This window comes from Abramis brama (assembly GCF_963993115.1).
Source record: "Abramis brama genome assembly, chromosome: 1".
Taxonomy (NCBI): domain Eukaryota; kingdom Metazoa; phylum Chordata; class Actinopteri; order Cypriniformes; family Leuciscidae; genus Abramis; species Abramis brama.
Genome location: NC_139963.1, coordinates 46,884,727 through 46,904,191, shown reverse-complemented (window position 1 = coordinate 46,904,191; position 19,465 = coordinate 46,884,727). Strand labels below are relative to the sequence as shown.

The 19,465-nt window shown below is 34.9% G+C and overlaps 1 protein-coding gene across 1 annotated transcript; it reads right to left on the bottom strand.

The window, feature by feature from the left end:
* Window positions 1–1,637: 1,637 nt before the first annotated feature.
* gga3b (golgi associated, gamma adaptin ear containing, ARF binding protein 3b) lies at window positions 1,638–19,187 on the bottom strand. Its single transcript, XM_084092821.1, has 17 exons — window positions 18,924–19,187; window positions 17,928–18,012; window positions 17,738–17,810; window positions 17,552–17,650; window positions 16,219–16,342; window positions 15,915–16,018; window positions 14,845–14,925; window positions 13,674–13,811; window positions 12,496–12,577; window positions 11,155–11,271; window positions 10,404–10,652; window positions 9,467–9,540; window positions 9,237–9,367; window positions 8,672–8,934; window positions 6,873–7,042; window positions 6,118–6,228; window positions 1,638–4,769 (listed from the first exon to the last, which is right to left on the bottom strand). The coding sequence occupies exons 1-17, from the start codon at window positions 18,970–18,972 to the stop codon at window positions 4,659–4,661; spliced, it is 2,061 nt and encodes a 686-aa protein (XP_083948947.1). The 5' UTR covers window positions 18,973–19,187; the 3' UTR covers window positions 1,638–4,658.
* Between the last annotated feature and the right edge of the window lie 278 nt (window positions 19,188–19,465).

The following is a 19,465-nucleotide window of genomic DNA, read 5'->3' as shown; positions in this document are numbered from 1 at the left end:
CTTAAGAGACCAGTCTTGTACCTGTGGTGACAATTTTGTACCTTTATTTAACCGTACAAAAATGGACCCTTCAAAAATGGTACAAAATTGGCTTTGACAGGGTACAATCGTTGACTATAATGAGATTTATATATATATATATATATATATATATATATATATATATATATATTACACACACGCTGAATTAAAATCAGAATTTATTAAATCCTTTTCATTTTCACATTTTCCAACATTTCATTTTAAACTCAATGTCAATGACAGTGTATTATCATCTGAGTAAGTGTCATTTGCCTGAAAGTCCATTTCATCTCCTTTCATCTCGACGCCGGTTACTTCTATGCCTGCTTCTGATATTTTCTGAAGGACCTCCTCGGTTGAAAGTCCTGTAAGAACCATGAGTAACAGTGCTATGACTTCTTCTCCACCGATGGCCAAAAGAAAGAAAGGCCGCGAACTGGACGTTCTTTTAAATTGAGATTCAAGCAGCCAATCAGGGCTGGCTCTACATACACTCTCAGAAAATAAAGTACATAATTGTACCTTTAGGAGTACAATGGCTTGTCACTGGGGCTGTACCCTCAAGGGTACAATATTGTACCTTAACCTTTAAAGGAAACGGTACATATATGTAACTTTAATGCTTTTTGATCCTCAAAAAGTTACATATGTACCTTGAGGTCCAACAGCAAAAACTCAAGTGTTAATTGAACTCTCCAGACTCAGTGTTAAAGTGTTAAAATATGAGTGTTAAATTAACACTCAAGAGTCTTAAAGTTAATGAGATAATTAAGTGATTCATTGAGTGATAATTGACCAATATTGAAGACACCTGATGTTAACAAGCAGAATCACTGAAGGAGAAAATATTATTTTTTAAGAAAATATTATTTTTTAAGATAGTGATTCAGGTCAAATTATGATTATGTTAAAACATAACCAACACTACCTGATCAGCTTTTCTCTTTGTTCATCTAGCTATTATAACTCAGATACAACAGCCAAACAAAATCTAAAGTTAACAGTTTAAGGGTCAAGAGCCCAACTAAAGCTAACACTGATCACCATAACGGTGGCTTAAAAAAATCATATTTTCTCCTTCAGTGATTCTGCTTGTTAACATCAGGTGTCTTCAATAATGCTCAATCATCACTCAATGAATCACTTAATTAGCTCATTAACTTTAACAATCTTGATTGTTAAATTAACATTCATATTTTAACACTTTAACACTCTTGAGTCTGGAGCCAAATAAACTCCCAGGAGAGTTCATTTAACACGGGAGTTTTTGCTGTGTTATAATGATTTAATATAAGTAAATTGACTTACAAAACTTTTATTTCCTTTATTTCAAGGCTACTAAAATATAGTGATAAGTTAACATCTACCTTAAATGATTAAGGTATCATTAAAACCTTAAAAAAAAAAAAATTACTTCGAGAGGCTGTCTTTTGATATTGTACCTTAACCTTTAAAAGAAACGGTATATATTTGTACCTTTTAATGCTTGGGGACATATATGTACCCTTTTGACCCTCAAAAAGGTACATATATGTACCTTGGGGGACAGAAATGGACTCCTGCTGTACCCCTATTTCTGACAGTGAAGAAACATGTAAAAAGAAAGAAACTTGTGCTGGTCAATTAATTTGAAGTCTTTAATGGCGCAGTAACGTTACACATGATGAAATCATTATTAAACACCAGAGCAGTGCATCTTCATCATCATCAACCATTATAATTTTTGTCATAAGTTCAACACTTTCATGAATCCTCCTAAACCTCGTCATCAACATCATCAGACCAGATGAAGCTTTGACTCTTTAACAGAAACACAATGATTCATTAATATTCACACGAGGTTCCTCTTCAATACTGGAAAGGCTTTGATGCTGATGCACAATGAAGCTCTCAAACCATCATCTCACTGAAACACATCAGTCATAATCAGCAGAGAAATACAGATTAATGCAATCAAACACATGACCAGATTCACAGGCATGAATCAGATTAATCTCAAACATGTCTCTGGATCATATTTCACCCCCAAAATCACATATTTTGCCAAATTAAGACTATTTTAGGGCCAACAAATTGTTTTTGCGGGTGAAATATGATTAAATATATGATTTCTGTGTGAGATTCACTCAGTTGCTGATGTCTAAAACACATGATCGTAATGAATTGTACGGTTTGCACATATTAGAGGAGGAGCAGCTGTCCAGTTCTTCTAGTCAGACACATTAGGGTTTCTTCGGGACTAAATTAGCGTCTAAAATCACACGGGGCCTTTGTCAGATGAAGTAAAATGCTCTCTCTCTCTCTCTCTCTCTCTCTGCTCAAACCACATGAAACACTCAGAGGTCTGACAAAACACACACACACACACACACACACACACACACACACACACACACACACACACACACACACACACACACAGACATATGATAAACTCATTATTATTAACTCAATGCAGTTCGTCCTCAAACAAGATCTTCATCAAATCATAACCTGCAGGCAAAAACACCATGTAAATATGTCATGATTACCCTCATCCTAGATGAAATTTAAAAAAAAAGTACCAAATTCTTCCCTCGCAGGTCAATTTGACCCCCTTAGGAATGAAGGGAATGCGAGGAATGCTTCAGTAAACATAGGAAAACCTAAAAATGCTCAAAATTCAAACTAAAAATGCTGAAACTTTACCAAAAAAATATATTATAATGTCTACATGTGTATCTGAATGCATACTGAAGAGAAACTGACTTTAGGACCCAGAGGAACAGCTCATTTGCTCCATATAGAGCTATAAGGCCATCTAGTAGCTAGAGTCATATTATTATAATTTTCACAAGAGATTGGCAAAGACTACCGATATTTTGAGCTGAATTAAAGGGGTTATGCATGAAATTGTGAGTTATTTTGAATTTGAGTTGAAAGAATGTGAGGAATGTGCTTAAATTACTATTTATTTCTTATTTATTGATCAAATCTAGTAATTTAAAGGTAAAAAAAAAATTTGCATTGAAAAATTAAAAAATATATATATCAAAATGAAATAAAATAAGCTTTCTGGACAAAAAAAGAATTAAGTATGATTGTAGGGCTTCGGGTCATTTTGACCCGCGAGGGAAAGATGTGTCACAAAGTGCGAGGGAAGGATTAACAAAGGAGGGAAGGAGGGTTAAATTAACAAATCTAATATTGTCAATAAATGCTGTCAACTGCGTAAGACAGACTGTAATGCTGAAACTTGAGTCCAAATGTTCCTGTAGCAGCAATAAATAAAACCAGAAACAGTGTTGAACTATAACATAGGCAGATAAAAAAAACTCAAAATGAACAAGCGTCATTGTGCTACTCTTGATGTAAACTCGTTTCATTACATTCGTTCTGATGCTTCATGATTCAAGAGCTGAAGTCTGTAGTGGATGAATCTTAGTGCTAGAAACGGCAAAGTTCAAATGCTTGTTTGTTTTGAGGCGCGTTAGAACACCTAGAACTGACTAAAATCACGGTTAATACACTCCACGGACGGCGGCGAGGTCACGTGACACCATCAGTATCAGCTCGGCTTCTGAACTTCCCATGATGCACCACAGTTTACACCAAAATACCACACTTATTACCGTTAGCACAAAATAAGGTACAAAATAGTGCTTGAAAAAGATCAATTTTGTTGTATTTTCAACAAGTAGTCAGAAAAAGGAGCTGCTCAACTACATATATTGTCTATAAGCATTAAATAAATAATAGATAAACCTAAAAAAAATACATCAAATTGAAAATTAAATATATGTAAAATAATAGTAAAAAAACACATTGGGTAACAATCAGGATTATTATAGTGAACTAAAACTAAAACCATTAAAAAAACTTGAAATAATAATAAATAAATAAAAAACATTTTATCTCAGCTAGTTACATTATTAATTTTTGTTTAGTTTAACAATGTACTAAAAGTAACTAAAAAAAAGAATTATAAAAACTATAAACAGATATATTTTTTTTAAAACAATAATTAATAAAAATGATAAAAACAAAAAAAAATTACTAAAACTAAAATGAAAATGGAAAATATAAAAATAAAAACTAACTCAAAATATTTAAAAAATATATATAATAATATCTTGATAATACTAAAACAACACTGGTAACAAGGTTAAGTATGGAAGCTTGTTTCCGCCACTGAATAAAAAAAAATGAAAAAAGGTAATTTAATATTTATCTCGCAATTCTGACTTTATAACTGGAGATGCTTCGATCGATCGCCCACAGATCGGTATCGGCCGATGATCACGAAAGTAATTTCACACAAATGAAAGAAAAATAAGTTTAATTTTATTTTATTACAAGAACTTTGTACCCTATTTGTGTAAAGTGCCAGTCAGTAATTGTTTTACTGTGGTATTTTGATGGAAACTGTGATTAACTGTAAGTGCAGCACACAAACGATCAGTCTCTGAAACGCGTGCGTTCGCTTCAGGACATCATGTGTGTCACTGACGGTGCGTTATTATTATAATATCCAGCTTGAATTTTGGCGAAAAACATCAAGCATCAAGTGCAGCCTCACAGCGCTACAGTAAAACACTGATTGAACATAAATCAGCAGCACAAATGAACGGGATACTTGGGAATGAAGGTTTAAGGATCTACAGGGATCCCCATCTGTCCGCTGGGGGAAACTGATCCAGCTCTCCCACCTCTGAGTACTGGCGCTCGCCCAGCAGATACGTCAGCTTATAGCGCAAACGCACGCGCTCCTGGAACACACACATGCACGCACGCACACACACGCACACACACACACACACACCTTTATGAAGTGGTGTCACATTTTGAATCGTTTTAATTATTTATTCCCAACAAAAACAATATTAGAATAAATAAATAATAAATAATTTAAAAAATATTTTTTTATTTAATTAAATACAAAAATGTAATTATTTATTTATTTAAGATTTTTTTTTAGTCAGTTTTTAAATTAAATTAAAAATATAATAATAATATTATTATAATAATAATATTATATATATATATATATATATATATATATATATATATATATATATATATATATATATATATATATATATCCCTTTATTTTTTAAATAATAATAACAATAAGAACAACAATATTATAAATAATATATTTTAATAATTAAAAAAAAAACTTTTTTTATTTAATTAAATACAAAGTACAAAAATTTTATTATTTATTCCCCCTTATTTTATAACAACAACAACAACAACAACAACAACAGTATTTTAAATAATAATTTAAAAACAAAATATTTATTACCCCATATTATTTTTTAAATAATAAAAATAACAACAATATTCTAAATAATAATCTTTAAAAATAACTTTAAAAAGATTTATTTTACAAAAATGTATTATTTATACCCATTTATTTTATAATAACAATAATAATAGAAACATTATAAATATCCAATTTTTAAATCATTTTGAAAAAGCCTTTTAAAATACATTTTATTTATTTTTAATTAAAAACAAAAAATATTTATTCCTCCTTATTTTTAATAATAACAATATTATAAATAATCAATTTGTATTTTTATATAGAATTAATACATTTTCAACAATTAGTTATTCCACCTAATTTATTTAATTAATTTATTTACATTTTATTGGATTTTTTTATTGTAATATTTTTTTTATAAAACAAGGTAATTGATGTGTGTGTGACCACTCACCATCACTCATTATCTATTTTTAATAATTTAAAAAAGACTATTTTTATTTAATTAAATAAATAAAAAAACATTATTTAATCCCCCTTTTATAATAATAACAATAACAACAATACTTTAAATAATAATCTTTAAAAATAGGCTAATTTAAAACATATTTGATTCCAAGATATTGGAAAAAATATATATATTGAAAAAAATATTAACAGTAATAGAAACATTATAAATATATATTTTTAATAATAATAATATAATAAATAATTTTTTAATTTTTTATATAAAATTAATACATTTAAAATAATTATTTATTCCACCTTATTTTTAATAAAAAATAAATTAAATATATATTTTTAAATAATTAAAGAAAAAAGAATTGTATGAGTGTGTGACCTCTGACCTTCAGTGGGTTGGCGAGCAGCATGACCTGAGTAATGGAGGCGGGGGGCTGGATGGGGTTAAAGGGCGCGATCTCTGTGCCTGACGGAGGCTGAAGCTTCACTCGCATAGACTGATACACACACACAAGAACGTACAGGGTCAGAGGTCAACTCAAAGCAGATATTCACAGTGCAACCTGTGCATCAGATCTTCACAGAGTGATCAAACATGTTTCAAGAAATCTCTGCGTTGCATTTCCCATTTTACAGTGAAACGAATGCTCAGTTAAAGGTGCATTGTGTAATATTTAGGAGGATCTGCTGACAGAAATGCAATATCATACACATAACTATGTTTTCAGTGGTGTATAAAGACCACATGTTTCTACAGGAGCCCTGAACGGACAAACACGTTTCGTCACTATGTTGTTCTTCGTGCAATTAATCTACCTAAAGTCAGCGAATAAAACACTGACACAATGATGAACAAGTAACAATAATATTCGCAATAACATATCATTTACTGAATAAGTAAGTAAACCTAATTTCTTAGGTTTGAACTGGCTACTCTGCTGTCTCAGACAATGACATCACTTCCTGTCGGCCACCGTAACTTCTGTTGGGTGCAATTCACAACCTCACCACTAGATGCGGCTAAAACTTACACACTGCACCTTTAACTTTGTGAAGTGGTTCAACTGAATCACAGAAAGGAACCGAGTGAGATGACTGACTGGTGTAAATCGCTCTGTGTCTGCAGATGAGGAGCTCGTACCTTTGGAACGGCTGCTTGCAGTAATACGTTCCTCACGGGTAACGGCGCCGTGTTGAGCAACGACACCACGATCACCAGGACGTCTGGGCGACCCGGAGGACAGTCAATTGCGAAGTGCAGAAGAACACGAACTCCATCCTTATCGTACACCGTCACAGGTAAGACTTTACCTGAGGACACCAGACAAACAAGAGGCAAATGCTGGATATCTGGGTCAATCTCACAGAACAGTTGAATCACATTTCACCCCAAAATCAACCAAAAGAAATAAGACATTATGACATCAAATTTATAATCAAATATTATAATAAAAGTTACATATATTTTAAATATTTATATTGTTCATATAGGAATTTCAAACCTATAATATAGATTATAATCTGGGAAAATTCTAATATTAATTGAATTGTGAATTATTTACTAAACAACAAACCTTTCAAGATCACATTTCACACAAACAAAAAACAACAACAAAAACAAAAACAATGAAATAATATATTAGGCTTTTAGATAGTGTTATATAATATATATTTATAATAATACTTATAATGATAGAATTTATATATGGAATTTTTCATATTTTTTTATAATCATTTGTTAAGAAACAAGTATTCATTACTTCAATGAGCTCATTGTTTCTGCCTTAAATTATTACATTGTTTAAATTAATTAATTTTTTGCTAACTGTGATTTTGTATGTGTATGTAATACATAACTTAAGTTTCCTCTGATAACAGATCACTCTAAATTGTAAAATGGACCCATGCATTTTCTGTAAAGCTGCTTTGAAACGATGTGTATTGTGAAAAGCACTAAATAAGTAAATGCGAATTGGATAAAAAAAATAAAAATAATCAAGCCTATAATATAGATGATTTTATAGGATAATTTATATTTTAATTAGTTATAATTTTGTTTGCATTGTGACACTGTTTTCAACCACATTTATCATATTTATTATTATTTATATTTATTTTTTATTAAAGCAGAACAAAAGATAAAACACAGTTAGATGATACCATCACTACAAAACAGAAAAAATAAAGTAGAATGTACATGTAGTTATGTGAAGTGTGTGTGTAAAATTGAGTATGTGTATATCTCTATTATAAGTAGAGATAATATGTAGAACAATGTTCATTATATATATACTATATATATATATATATATATATATATATATATATATATATATATATATATTAGGGCTGTCAAAAGATTAATCGCGATTAATCGCATCCAAAATAAAAGTTTGTGTTTACATAATATATGTGTGTGTACTGTGAATAATTATTTTGTATATATAAATACACACACATGCATGTATATATTTAAGAAATATTTGCATACATATACTGTATATATTTATATATAATTTATATTATATATAAATATAATTTTTTTATATATAAATTACACATTTTTCTTAAATATATACAAGCATGTGTGTGTATTTATATATACAAATTTAATTATACACAGTACACACACATATATTATGTAAACACAAACTTTTATTTTGGATGCGATTCATCGCGATTAATCTTTTGACAGCCCTAATATATATATATATATATATATATATATATATATATATATATATATATATCAATAATGATCAAAGATAAAAATAAAAATAAAAAAAGAATAGAGAAAAAAAAAAAGTATTTCCCTCCAATTTTAAGGATCAATACACTTTTCTGACTTGAAAATCATTTCAGATGATCAGCTAAATTTGAATCAGTAGCTCATGCGTTCGGTCTGCTTGAGCGGGTCGTATTGGCGCTGGTGTCACTCACTGGGTCTGATGGCCTCGAGCGGGACGTGCAGGCTGGCCAGGCTGGGCTCTGCGCTCCTCGCCGGGCTGCTCTGGGGAGAGTGGGATGAGAAGGGCTGAAAGAAGGGGCTGCCTGGAGCCGAGCCGCACGTCCCGGCCTGAGCCCGAGCCACAGCAGGAGACGAGGGACCCGCCGCGCTCATGAACGGGTTAGAGCCCGCCGAGCCCATGAAGCCTCCAGAAAGACCAAAAGTTCCTCCAGCGATACCACTCAGACCTGAAACACTGAAGGAAGACACATGAAGTCTCATTTATATAGTCAAATAAGCGGTCTACATAGGCAGCTCTCTTCTAAAGGAGCATCATAACATCATGCACCCTAATAAGTGACTGATATGCAAATATAGTTATTGTTATAGTTATCGTTATAGTCATCTTTATAGTTATTGTTCTTGGTGTGGGCGCAAATATAGTTATCGTCATAGTTATCGTTCTTGGCGTGGATGCAAATATAGTTATCGTTATCGTTCTTGGTGTGAACGGGCCTTCAGGCTAGTTTGAGGTGCAGTTTCAGAGCAGAATTATACCTCTTTCCACCTCCAAAGTCCAGCATGGAGAGATCCTGCATTCCCTGACTGACAGCCGGTGTGTGTGATGTCGGAAAGACGGCGCTCGGGGCCGAGATGCTCCCAAACAGGTCCAGGTCCGCATCAGGAGCCTGACAGCAAGAGGACAACCGAAATCACATATTCAATAACCTCTCTCAGGATTATTAATATTCAACATCAGTAAGTCTGAATGATTTAGTGTGTCTGACCTGTAATGACGTCCACTGAGCAGAGAGTTCATCCAGCTTCGGTCTGTTTGGCACAGAGGGCGGATCATTCAGGCCTGAGAATAAAATAACATTTACATGCAGAAAAATACAACTAAAAAGAAATAAAATTACATATAAACAACATTAAACTGATTTTATTTCAGCTAGTTGCCAAATAATCATTTCTTATTTTCATTTAGTTTAACTTGAAATATATATATAAAAAAAAAATTAATTACAAAAACACACAGCAAAATTACTAAAACTTTAACTAAAATTTTACTGAAAATACGGAAACTAATTAAAAATATGAATAAAACTGGCATGGTGGGAGAAATTTAGAAGCATTTAATGGATGATTATTGTTATTATTACTATTTATTAATTAATAATTATTAATTGATTAATTATTGTTATATAAATTATAATCATACACTACATTTTTAAGAAACATTATTTTTTACATATTTATTAATAACAATAATATTTGTAATTGTTGTATTATTAATAATAATTATAATAATAACAATTTTATACTTGAAACTTTAATTAATTAATTATATCAAGTACAATTATAACTTTTATTTACTAAACATTGTTTTCAAAACTGTATATACTTTTTAATAACAATATTTTTATTAATAATTATTTTAATAATAGTTTTTCAGATGTTTTAAAACATTATTAATAAGAACAATAATTTTGATATTAATAATATTATTTATTTATTTAAGTGTCAAATAATTTTTATCATATTACTGTTGATGTAATTTGACAAAAGACAACTGGTTTTGTTTTACAGTGATTTTACCGCCGCTATGTGGGGTCCAGTGTAAAAAAACATGGTAAACTCACTGCATCACATGACCTCGCATGGCTTATGCCTTTATTATACGTCACCAGACAGTCTCACAACTATATAAGCGAGATTAATCACCGAGAGACAAGAGCTCATCGTCCAGCAGGGAGAGGGAGGTCTGCTGCTCAGGAGGCCTGTGATTGGGGCTGCTCTTCTGACTGCCGGCCAATCGGCGAGGAGGAGGCGGGAGCACAGGGATGGAGGAGGCCGTGTGATTGGTGGACGAGATCTGAGGAGGAGGAAGAGGAAGAGGAGGAGGGCCGGTCGGGGGAGAGGAAGGTTCATCCAGTCCAGCCAGATCAATCAATGTGCCTGTGGTCTCGCATCCTGGGGGAAGAAGAAAAATCAGTAACACTTTATTTGACAGTGTCCTTGTTAATCCTCAGTCAAATCCTACCCTAACCCTATAGTAAGTACATGTAGTTGCTTAATATTAACTCAGTACTTAAATATATAATTACACTGTAACAATGACACCTTAAAATAAAGTGTAACCGAAAAAATCATGTGGGAAGAAAATTAAATATTCTGGATTATCGAAATATTGCAGTTGAGGGAAGATCAACAAATTAACCCTAAACTGAAGAAATGTTCCCTAAACTGAACAGATGAACCCTAAACTGAAGAAATGTTCCCTAAACTGAAGAAATTAACCCTAAACTGAAGAAATGTTCCCTAAACTGAAGAAATTAACCCTAAACTGAACAGATGAACCCTAAACTGAAGAAATGTTCCCTAAACTGAAGAAATTAACCCTAAACTGAAGAAATGAACCCTAAACTGAAGAAATGAACCCTAAACTGAAGAAATGAGCCTAAACTGAGGTCACCTTCACTAGCAGCCGGTCTGAGATCTTCACCCTCGCCGTCGTCCGCCTGTCCGTCAACGACTCGTTTATAAGAGCCGATTACTCTGGACAAATCATCGTTCGCCTTGAGAATGTCCCCTACAGTAAGCAGACACATAATGAACATTTCAAATAAACAATCATTCTAGCGCTGCACGATTAATCGCAATTTACATGTAATCGTGATTATGAAGTCGCAAAGTCTGTGATTATTTGTTATGTGCAGCTTGTCAGTGACGTACAGCTCTGTAAACGCTGCTCCATCTGGAAGCACTGAGTTTGAGCATTTGAAAAAGCAACACACGTCAAACATGAGAAGCATTTATGAACCTCTTGTCCAACAAAAGACAACATTTAATAAGCTTTTACTCCAAACTCAATTCATAACGAGAGCTGAGTTCCTCCTTCTGTGAGATGATGAGGCTTCCTACACAGAATAAGGCAGTCGTGTGTTTATAAGTCATGTTTAATCAAAGTGTTTCAATCTTCTGTTTATTCAGATACAGCGATAGGGGTTTCCTGGAATGACGTGTTTTATCGTATTTTTGTGGCGGGGCATATGTGGAGTGTGTGTGTGAGAGACGCCCTCTGGTGTTCAGATGGATATGTGGTGTGTGTGTGTGTGAGACGCACTCTGGTGTTCAGATGGATATGTTGTGTGTGTGTGAGTGAGACGCCCTGTGGTGTTCAGATGGATATGTGGTGTGTGTGTGTGTGTGTGTGAGACGCCCTCTGGTGTTCAGATGGATATGTGGTGTGTGTGTGTGTGAGATGCCCTCTGGTGTTCAGATGGATATGTGGTGTGTGTGTGTGTGTGTGTGTGAGATGCCCTCTGGTGTTCAGATGGAGCAGCATTTACTACCGATCAGCAGCTTCACTGAGAATCTGCGCATAAAATAATCGCAGCCTTTGCCAAATCGTGTGTGGTTTCATTGCGATTAAAGGAACACACTGACTTTTTGGGACTTTAGCTTATTCACCGTATCCCCCAGAGTTAGATAAGTCCATACAAAATAACGCCAACATTTTCCTATTTACATGTTGTGATTTGTATAGTCACAGCATGTACGAATAACAAGGTCACATGAGACACAGCCATCTTCTAACCGTATACATACTGGGAACTATATTCTCAGAAGGCGAAGCACTGCTACTTGGGTGGAGTGATTTGCTCGCAGCGCCTGAGAAGCCCCGTGGTGAGGAGTAAATCACTCTGTAGAAGTAGCAGTGCTTCGCCTGAATTAGCTAAAGTCCCAAAAAGTCGGCGTGTTCCTTTAATCGTGCAGCCCTAATCATTCTCTGAGGGAGTAAAGCGTGGTTTACCCAGACTGGAGTCGTTGTCCTCCGCTTCGGTGGCCAGTTTGAACGCGGTGCGTCGGAGTTTGTCACAGCGCTCGTACAGCTCCTGGACACAGACGCCAGGTCACATGTGAGCGCTGTTGTCATGGTTACATCGACCTAATTATACAAGCTCTAACAGTACAGACAGGAAACTGCTGTAATGATACAGTACAGCACAGTGAAATCAACATTTAAACACATATGAAACACACTTCACTGTTACTTCACTACTGTCATGTGACTTCTGTGAAATAAGATGGTCAACCAATAACGGATGACTGACGGATTCCGCACATTTGTGGCTGGCAATGTGGTGATAAATAAAGATTACTACCACTCTACTCTACTCGATTATATTGCCTTCCACTCTACTCTACTCTACACTCCACTCTATTATATTCAAATCTGTTCTATTCTATTGCACTCTACTTTATTATATTCTACTCTATTATATTCCTTTACACTCCACTCTACTCTGTTATATTCTATTTCACTCTATTCTACACTGCACTCTATTATATTCTACACTGTTATATTCTATTCCACTCTACCTTATTATATTCTACTCTGTTCTATTCCTTTCCACTCTACTGTTATATTCTATTTCACTCTACTCTACACTGTACTCTGTTCTATTCTATTAAATTATACTCTGTTCTATTCTATTTCACTCTACTCTACACTCTATTATATTTTACTCTACTCTTGAAGTGCACTAAGCACAGTCTCAGTCCCAGTAGAGTAAACTGTGGCTACCCTGCAAGAACGAATCTAAATCGTGAGGTTTCTAACTGGTTAAAGTTTAGGTGGTTGATCAGCTGGCAAACCAGCCAAAAATCAAGATCATGTGCATTTCCCCCCCACTAACTATTATTTTTATTGAAGACAATACAGTTATTTATACTTCTAGAATCACAAAATGAAACATGTTTAATATACACCCAGTTTCGGATAATATAAAAGTTAAAAACAAGCTGCTTTGACATAATTGCAGCAGAAATAGTAGAGAAATATGCAGGCTAAGCTGATGATCCAGAACGAGCTGAACCACCTGATGCTCAGGAGATCTACTTTAGTATCAGTTACAAGTCGTTTCTTTAAAAGCGCACTTTCTTGGCCTGCTCATGTCTAAACGCTGCGTGTTGTGCTCATGGTCTGACCTTGATGAGCTCGCGGTCGGCGTCTGACGATCGGTCCCTGTCGTACTGACTCAGCATCTCTCCCAGGAGCTTGACGTTGATGTTCACCTCCTCCAGCGTGTGGATGCGTTTGCTCATTTTCTGCACTCGGGCTTCATCCTGCAACACAGATTCAGTCCATCACATCATGCATGTCACGCCTGATCCAGAATCAGGGTGCGAATAATACTGAAAACATTATCATGAGGTTGGCTTTAAACACATATTATGGTTTTTGTTCATGTTCGTCTTTCTTCAGTGTGTAATGTTGCTGTTTGAGTTTGAAAGAGTCACTGTTTCTGAACTCCCTGAAACGCCTCCATTGTAGTCTTGAGTTTTCCTCCATAAACAAACATGATAAATATTCATTATTTCAAATAATTAATACAGAATAAAGGGGCGGAGCCTGGTCGAGTTAGTTAGTATTGTGTTGAAACTGGCCGTTATGGTAATTAGGGGCGGGACATTTCCCAAACACACTCGAAGCGCTTGACCAATAACAACACACTGATCCAGCCGACCAATCAGAGCACAGTGAGCTTTTCAGAAGGAGGGGCTTCATAGAGACAGGAACTAAACAGGGCGTTACTGACAGACTGGGAAGAGCTTACACACTAACTAAAGATAAAAAAGTGAAATCATAATCAACCACCCCTTTAAAACATGAAAACCTAGTAGAGCTCAAGACAAAATCAAGACTTTTAAAACAGGTCCCCTTCAATACAGTTCATACACACACCACCACAGATGCAACCACCCTTGAACAAACAAGGTCAACATGAAATCAGATTTGAATAAATGTCTTGTATTGTGAGCCAAAGCTAGAACAAGCCAAAAACAGTGACTTTGACTCAACAATGTTTTTAGGTTCAGGTTTATTGAAATGACATTTGTCATTTATTTAAAATAAATGCATCATTTGCAAATAGTTCAAATGCATTATTTTACAATGAATAATAGTTATTTATTTTTATTTATATCCTTAAATTAATTTAAATCCTTTAAAAAAAGACAAATCAAAATTGGCTTGGACCCTCAATGTTCAAGAAACACAGCTACGGCTTTGTTGTGACTAGTGTAAAGAAGGAAATGGTGTTTCACGTTGTCAGAACAGCATCTCGGTCACGTCTCTCTCTCTCACTCTCTCTCTCACCTCTTTCACCATGTTTTTGATGAGTCTGTTCGCCTCCTGAAGATCTTCTGGGTTTTTGCTCCTCAGAAGTTCAGCCAACAACTGCCATCAAATCACAGAAGAGCACAAAGTCATTTCTGTGGTTTCATCAAGAGAAACCACATCGAGTTAAACTCAAATGTTTTCAGAAGCAGGAAATGATGCCTAGTCAGCAACTTTCTGGATCCAGAGTCTTTCTGGATATATATACATTGAAAGCAACCAAATTAGATTCTGTAATTTGACTTTACGGTTTCCTCGATTGGTGTTATTTTCTAGTTGTATCATTTGAACTGTTAATAAATTGTTGATTCTGGGTATATCATTTTTGAAATTTTTTTTTTTTTTAATCCAAGTTTTTGGACTGAGAATATATTGTTGTTGATTCTGATTTGTATATTTCATACATATCTTATGTGATGTTGTACTAGAACGGTGTTGTGTTAGCAGCCCCTAAGTTAATAACTAATGATCTTTGCAATGGAAGAATCCAATCAATCAAAGCTAACTTTAGCTGGACAATAACTTTATTCTAGAGCTGCTGTAAAGCCAAAACAATCTCTGTTACTTTAGTTTCCTATTATCACTGTAAATTATCACTGCTTTAAAACAATCTATATTGTTAAAGCGCTATATAAATGAAGGTGACTTGACTTGTAGTTATAATTTAATTTTAAAAAAAAAATCTTTGTCCTCTGTTACTGGAATACATTGTTGATTCTGTTTTCTTACACTTTAGTGCATTGTTATATTATATCCTGTTTTTTTTTTTGGAACATGTTGGGTTTAATTATGCTTTGGTGAGATATGTCTTCGCAATTTGTCAAATAATTTCTTCTCTATTGTGACTATTCTATATAACGTTATCAAGTGATCACATGACTAACTAATTGCTGCTCAAAAGGACATTAGTCGGTGTCTGGTTATTTCAAAACTGTTTTTAATTGCCTAAGCCATAATGAAATAAAGGCTTTTTATACACATGTACTTTAACTCTCGAGTGCCTTGGCTTGATACATTTTTAGGAAGTGATCCATCAGGCTCAGTCTCACCTTCCCCATGTCCTCGTTGTCAAACACCGGGTTTTTGGGCCGAGCGGGAGGCGACGGGATCAGGGTTTTGTCCACCGTCAGTTCTGGGTCCGACATCACGAGTCCTGAAGAAATCATCACACACACACACACACACACACACACACACACATCAATCACAACCGCTCATGACAGACCCCAGAAAGTCCGTCCGTAGAATTGTGTAAAATTGTTTATTTTTGTCATTTTTATGTTCAGCATTTTGGTGCCCATTGCGGTTTTTGAAAGTGCTCTAGAAATAAAGCTGAGTAGAGTTGAATCTCACCTTGCTTCTTGAGCGCCTGGTACGCGTCCGCAATCTTGGACTCGTTGGGAAACGCCACCGTCCAGCTGTACAGCATCTCAATGATCTTATTCTTCACCTTCTCAGAAACACTGTTCCCCATGTACTGCAACACACACACACACACACACTGCTTTTAACACATGTTTAATATTAGACATATAAGTGCTCAGGAATGAGCCATAAAACCCAGAATCAAGAAAAACCCAGAACCACATTTTTACACTTCTGGTTCCATCATCCTGATGTCAAATGTTTTTTTGAATGGGTTTTTGATTAAATGCGAACATAAGCTCAAGATATTTTCATGTTTTATTCTAAAACATAAATATATTAGTAGGGGTGTAACGATACCCTCATGTCATGATTCGATTCATATCACGATATTGAACTCACGATACAATATTATTGCAATACTCCAAGACACATGATAAACGGTTAACAAAAAAACGCACTGTTGATTAAAAAGGTAAATTTGGGCTTGGACTTGGTGCTGGAAACCCAAAGCACAGGACAATAGAGACACCAGAATAACAATATTCATGTTTCTGAAGCTGAAAATACAGAATTATTTTAGACGAATATATTTGCAGTTGCACTCTGTCACTGACTAGATATATTTAAAATAATGCAACTTTTTACTGGTAACAAGACATTTGGCATTATCAGAACCCGCAAATATTCCCCCATTATACATTATATTCAACATTATATACAGTAGTTAATGTAGTACTGACACTAAAACTCTGAAAACTAGATTTTTTTTCTGACAAAGACATTTTAATTTTGGGTGAATTATACACAATACATATCGTCACTATCCACAATACATATTGATGTATTTTTGCGATATATTGTGACAAGATATATTGTTACACCTCTATACATCAGTAATTCCCCTTGTGATTTTTTTAAAAGCTTTTGAAAAAAACTGATTAATATAGAGGTCTGTAACAGTCGAACAGGTCGCTTTCACAGCCTCATTGTGTTTATAATCACGTTCTTACAAACTATTATAACTAAAACCTTTCATGGAAACCGTTGTTGAAAGTTTAATGATGGCGAATTCATTTATAGCCCATGCTTAGCTTCTGACTCCTGCTGATTATTTTTAGGCTTCAAAATTCATAAAAGTTTGTGAAGATTATCATGACGAACAAAACGTGTAAGAATCATAAACTTTTGTTAGTCTCAGAGCTTATTTTCAGCAATTACCCAAAAGCCTATGGAAAAATCCAATTGGGATTTTGTCAAGGGAACCAGGCTGCTGACATTTGGGTCAACAAAAATAACTCATAATAGAAAAACCACCAACCCTGGGTGAAACCACTTTAATCAGCTCATTTAAAAACCTATATCTGGCTATTTCGTTGTGAAATCTTCGCCCACAGTTCTTCATACACGCCTCTAGTACCTGCAGAGACACAGAAACATCACATTATCCCATGAACAGACTCATGCTAGAGCAGTGATGGAGGATTAGCATTGAAACATCACTCACAGTCAGAGCTTGAAGGGCTTCCCATTCTTGAGAGTAGATTTTGTGAACGAGGAGTCTCACAGCTATCTGAGGACTATAAACACACACACACACACACACACACACACACACACACACACACACACACACACACAATCAGAAAGAGCAGAGAATCTGTAGTTTTCAGTCATGTTGGATTACGAAGGCTTACCCTTCCAACTCCTTATTGATCTGGTCACAAAACCCGATAATATATTCCCAGTCCTCCTGCCGGTTGGTGGGGTGTGTGGCTTTGTCTGTGGAGAACACACACATCCATAAGGACCAAACAATCGGCCTCGTTGAGCTCTGTGTCTGTGATACACTGGCACAACAGTGTGAGGGACAATCACAGCGATGCATATCAATATTTCCATCAGTAATGTAAAGAAAAGTCCTTTACAAAAAGTGCTATAAATGTATAGGCTAATAACAGCATTTTCATGTACCATTGTATTTACATGATGCATGTGCAAAAAAACGTTGTATTATCATGGTTGGTGTACTATTTGTTACACTTGATAAAATCATCAGTTCAATGGTTAATTAATAATCCCAGCTGTAAATCCTAAAAGCATTGTATTATTATGGTTAGTGTACTAGGCTATTTGATACACTGGATAAAATCATCAGTTAACTGGATAATTAATAATGAATTCTGCTGTAAATCCTAAATCTCTGGGTCTGAACTCATCCTATATTAAGCCAAACACAGACTTTGCACTTTAATCTGAACGCAATATCGCCAGATCTGACAGTCAACACGCACTCTATGAATTTATAAATCATACTATAAGAAAGGATTGGCTCATGAATATTAATTACGAGGCGTGACGTTCGTACAGTGTCCGTATTTGATTGGCTGGAAGGCAGGCGCTGGTAAGTGGGCGCTGGCGAATTAACGAATCCTACTATGGCGAAGGCTCGCGCTTACATATCGTGTAGGCTTTGTGATTGGGCGCCCTGAGAAGGTTACCAGGCAACGTCAATATGATAAAATTAATTTTCATGAGCAGACCTTCATCATAGTATGATTCAAAATTTCGCGGAAAACGCCAAACAAACGCGTCAGACGAGCCGGGACTGATGCATTGCAGCGAACACACACAACAAGAATATTATGTACATCTATTGTTAGATGCAAATGATAATAGTGCACGTAACCTACTGAGCCAGGATTCGAGTGATTCTCCCTCCGGAAACGCCATGATCCTCATTTAAAGCTCTGACAGCATAAATCCACACATTTCCCCCTTAGATACCACAGACATTCGTCAAATTAAACTGAGAATGATAAAAACAAACATCCTCTGATCCATCCGAGCCTGTGGGCCGCGACAAAATACTGCTTTATTTATTTATTAAATGAATAGTGCATCAGCCGGCGGTATCATCAGCTGCCTGTGTGGAGGTCCTTGATTTAGACGCCTCTAAAGATTACAAAATAAAAGTCTCTAGCAGTACGAGTCTTGTAGGATTACAAAATAAAAGTACATCTTAAGTCTAAAAAGTGTTTAACACACACACACACACACACACACACACACACACACACAGCCATGTTTATGTGATTTGTGAGGACATTCCATAGGCGTAATGGTTTTTATACTGTACAAACTGTATATTCTATCCCCTTACACTGCCCCTATCCCTAAACCTACCCATCACAGGAAACATTCTGCATTTTTACATTAAAAAAAAACACTGCTT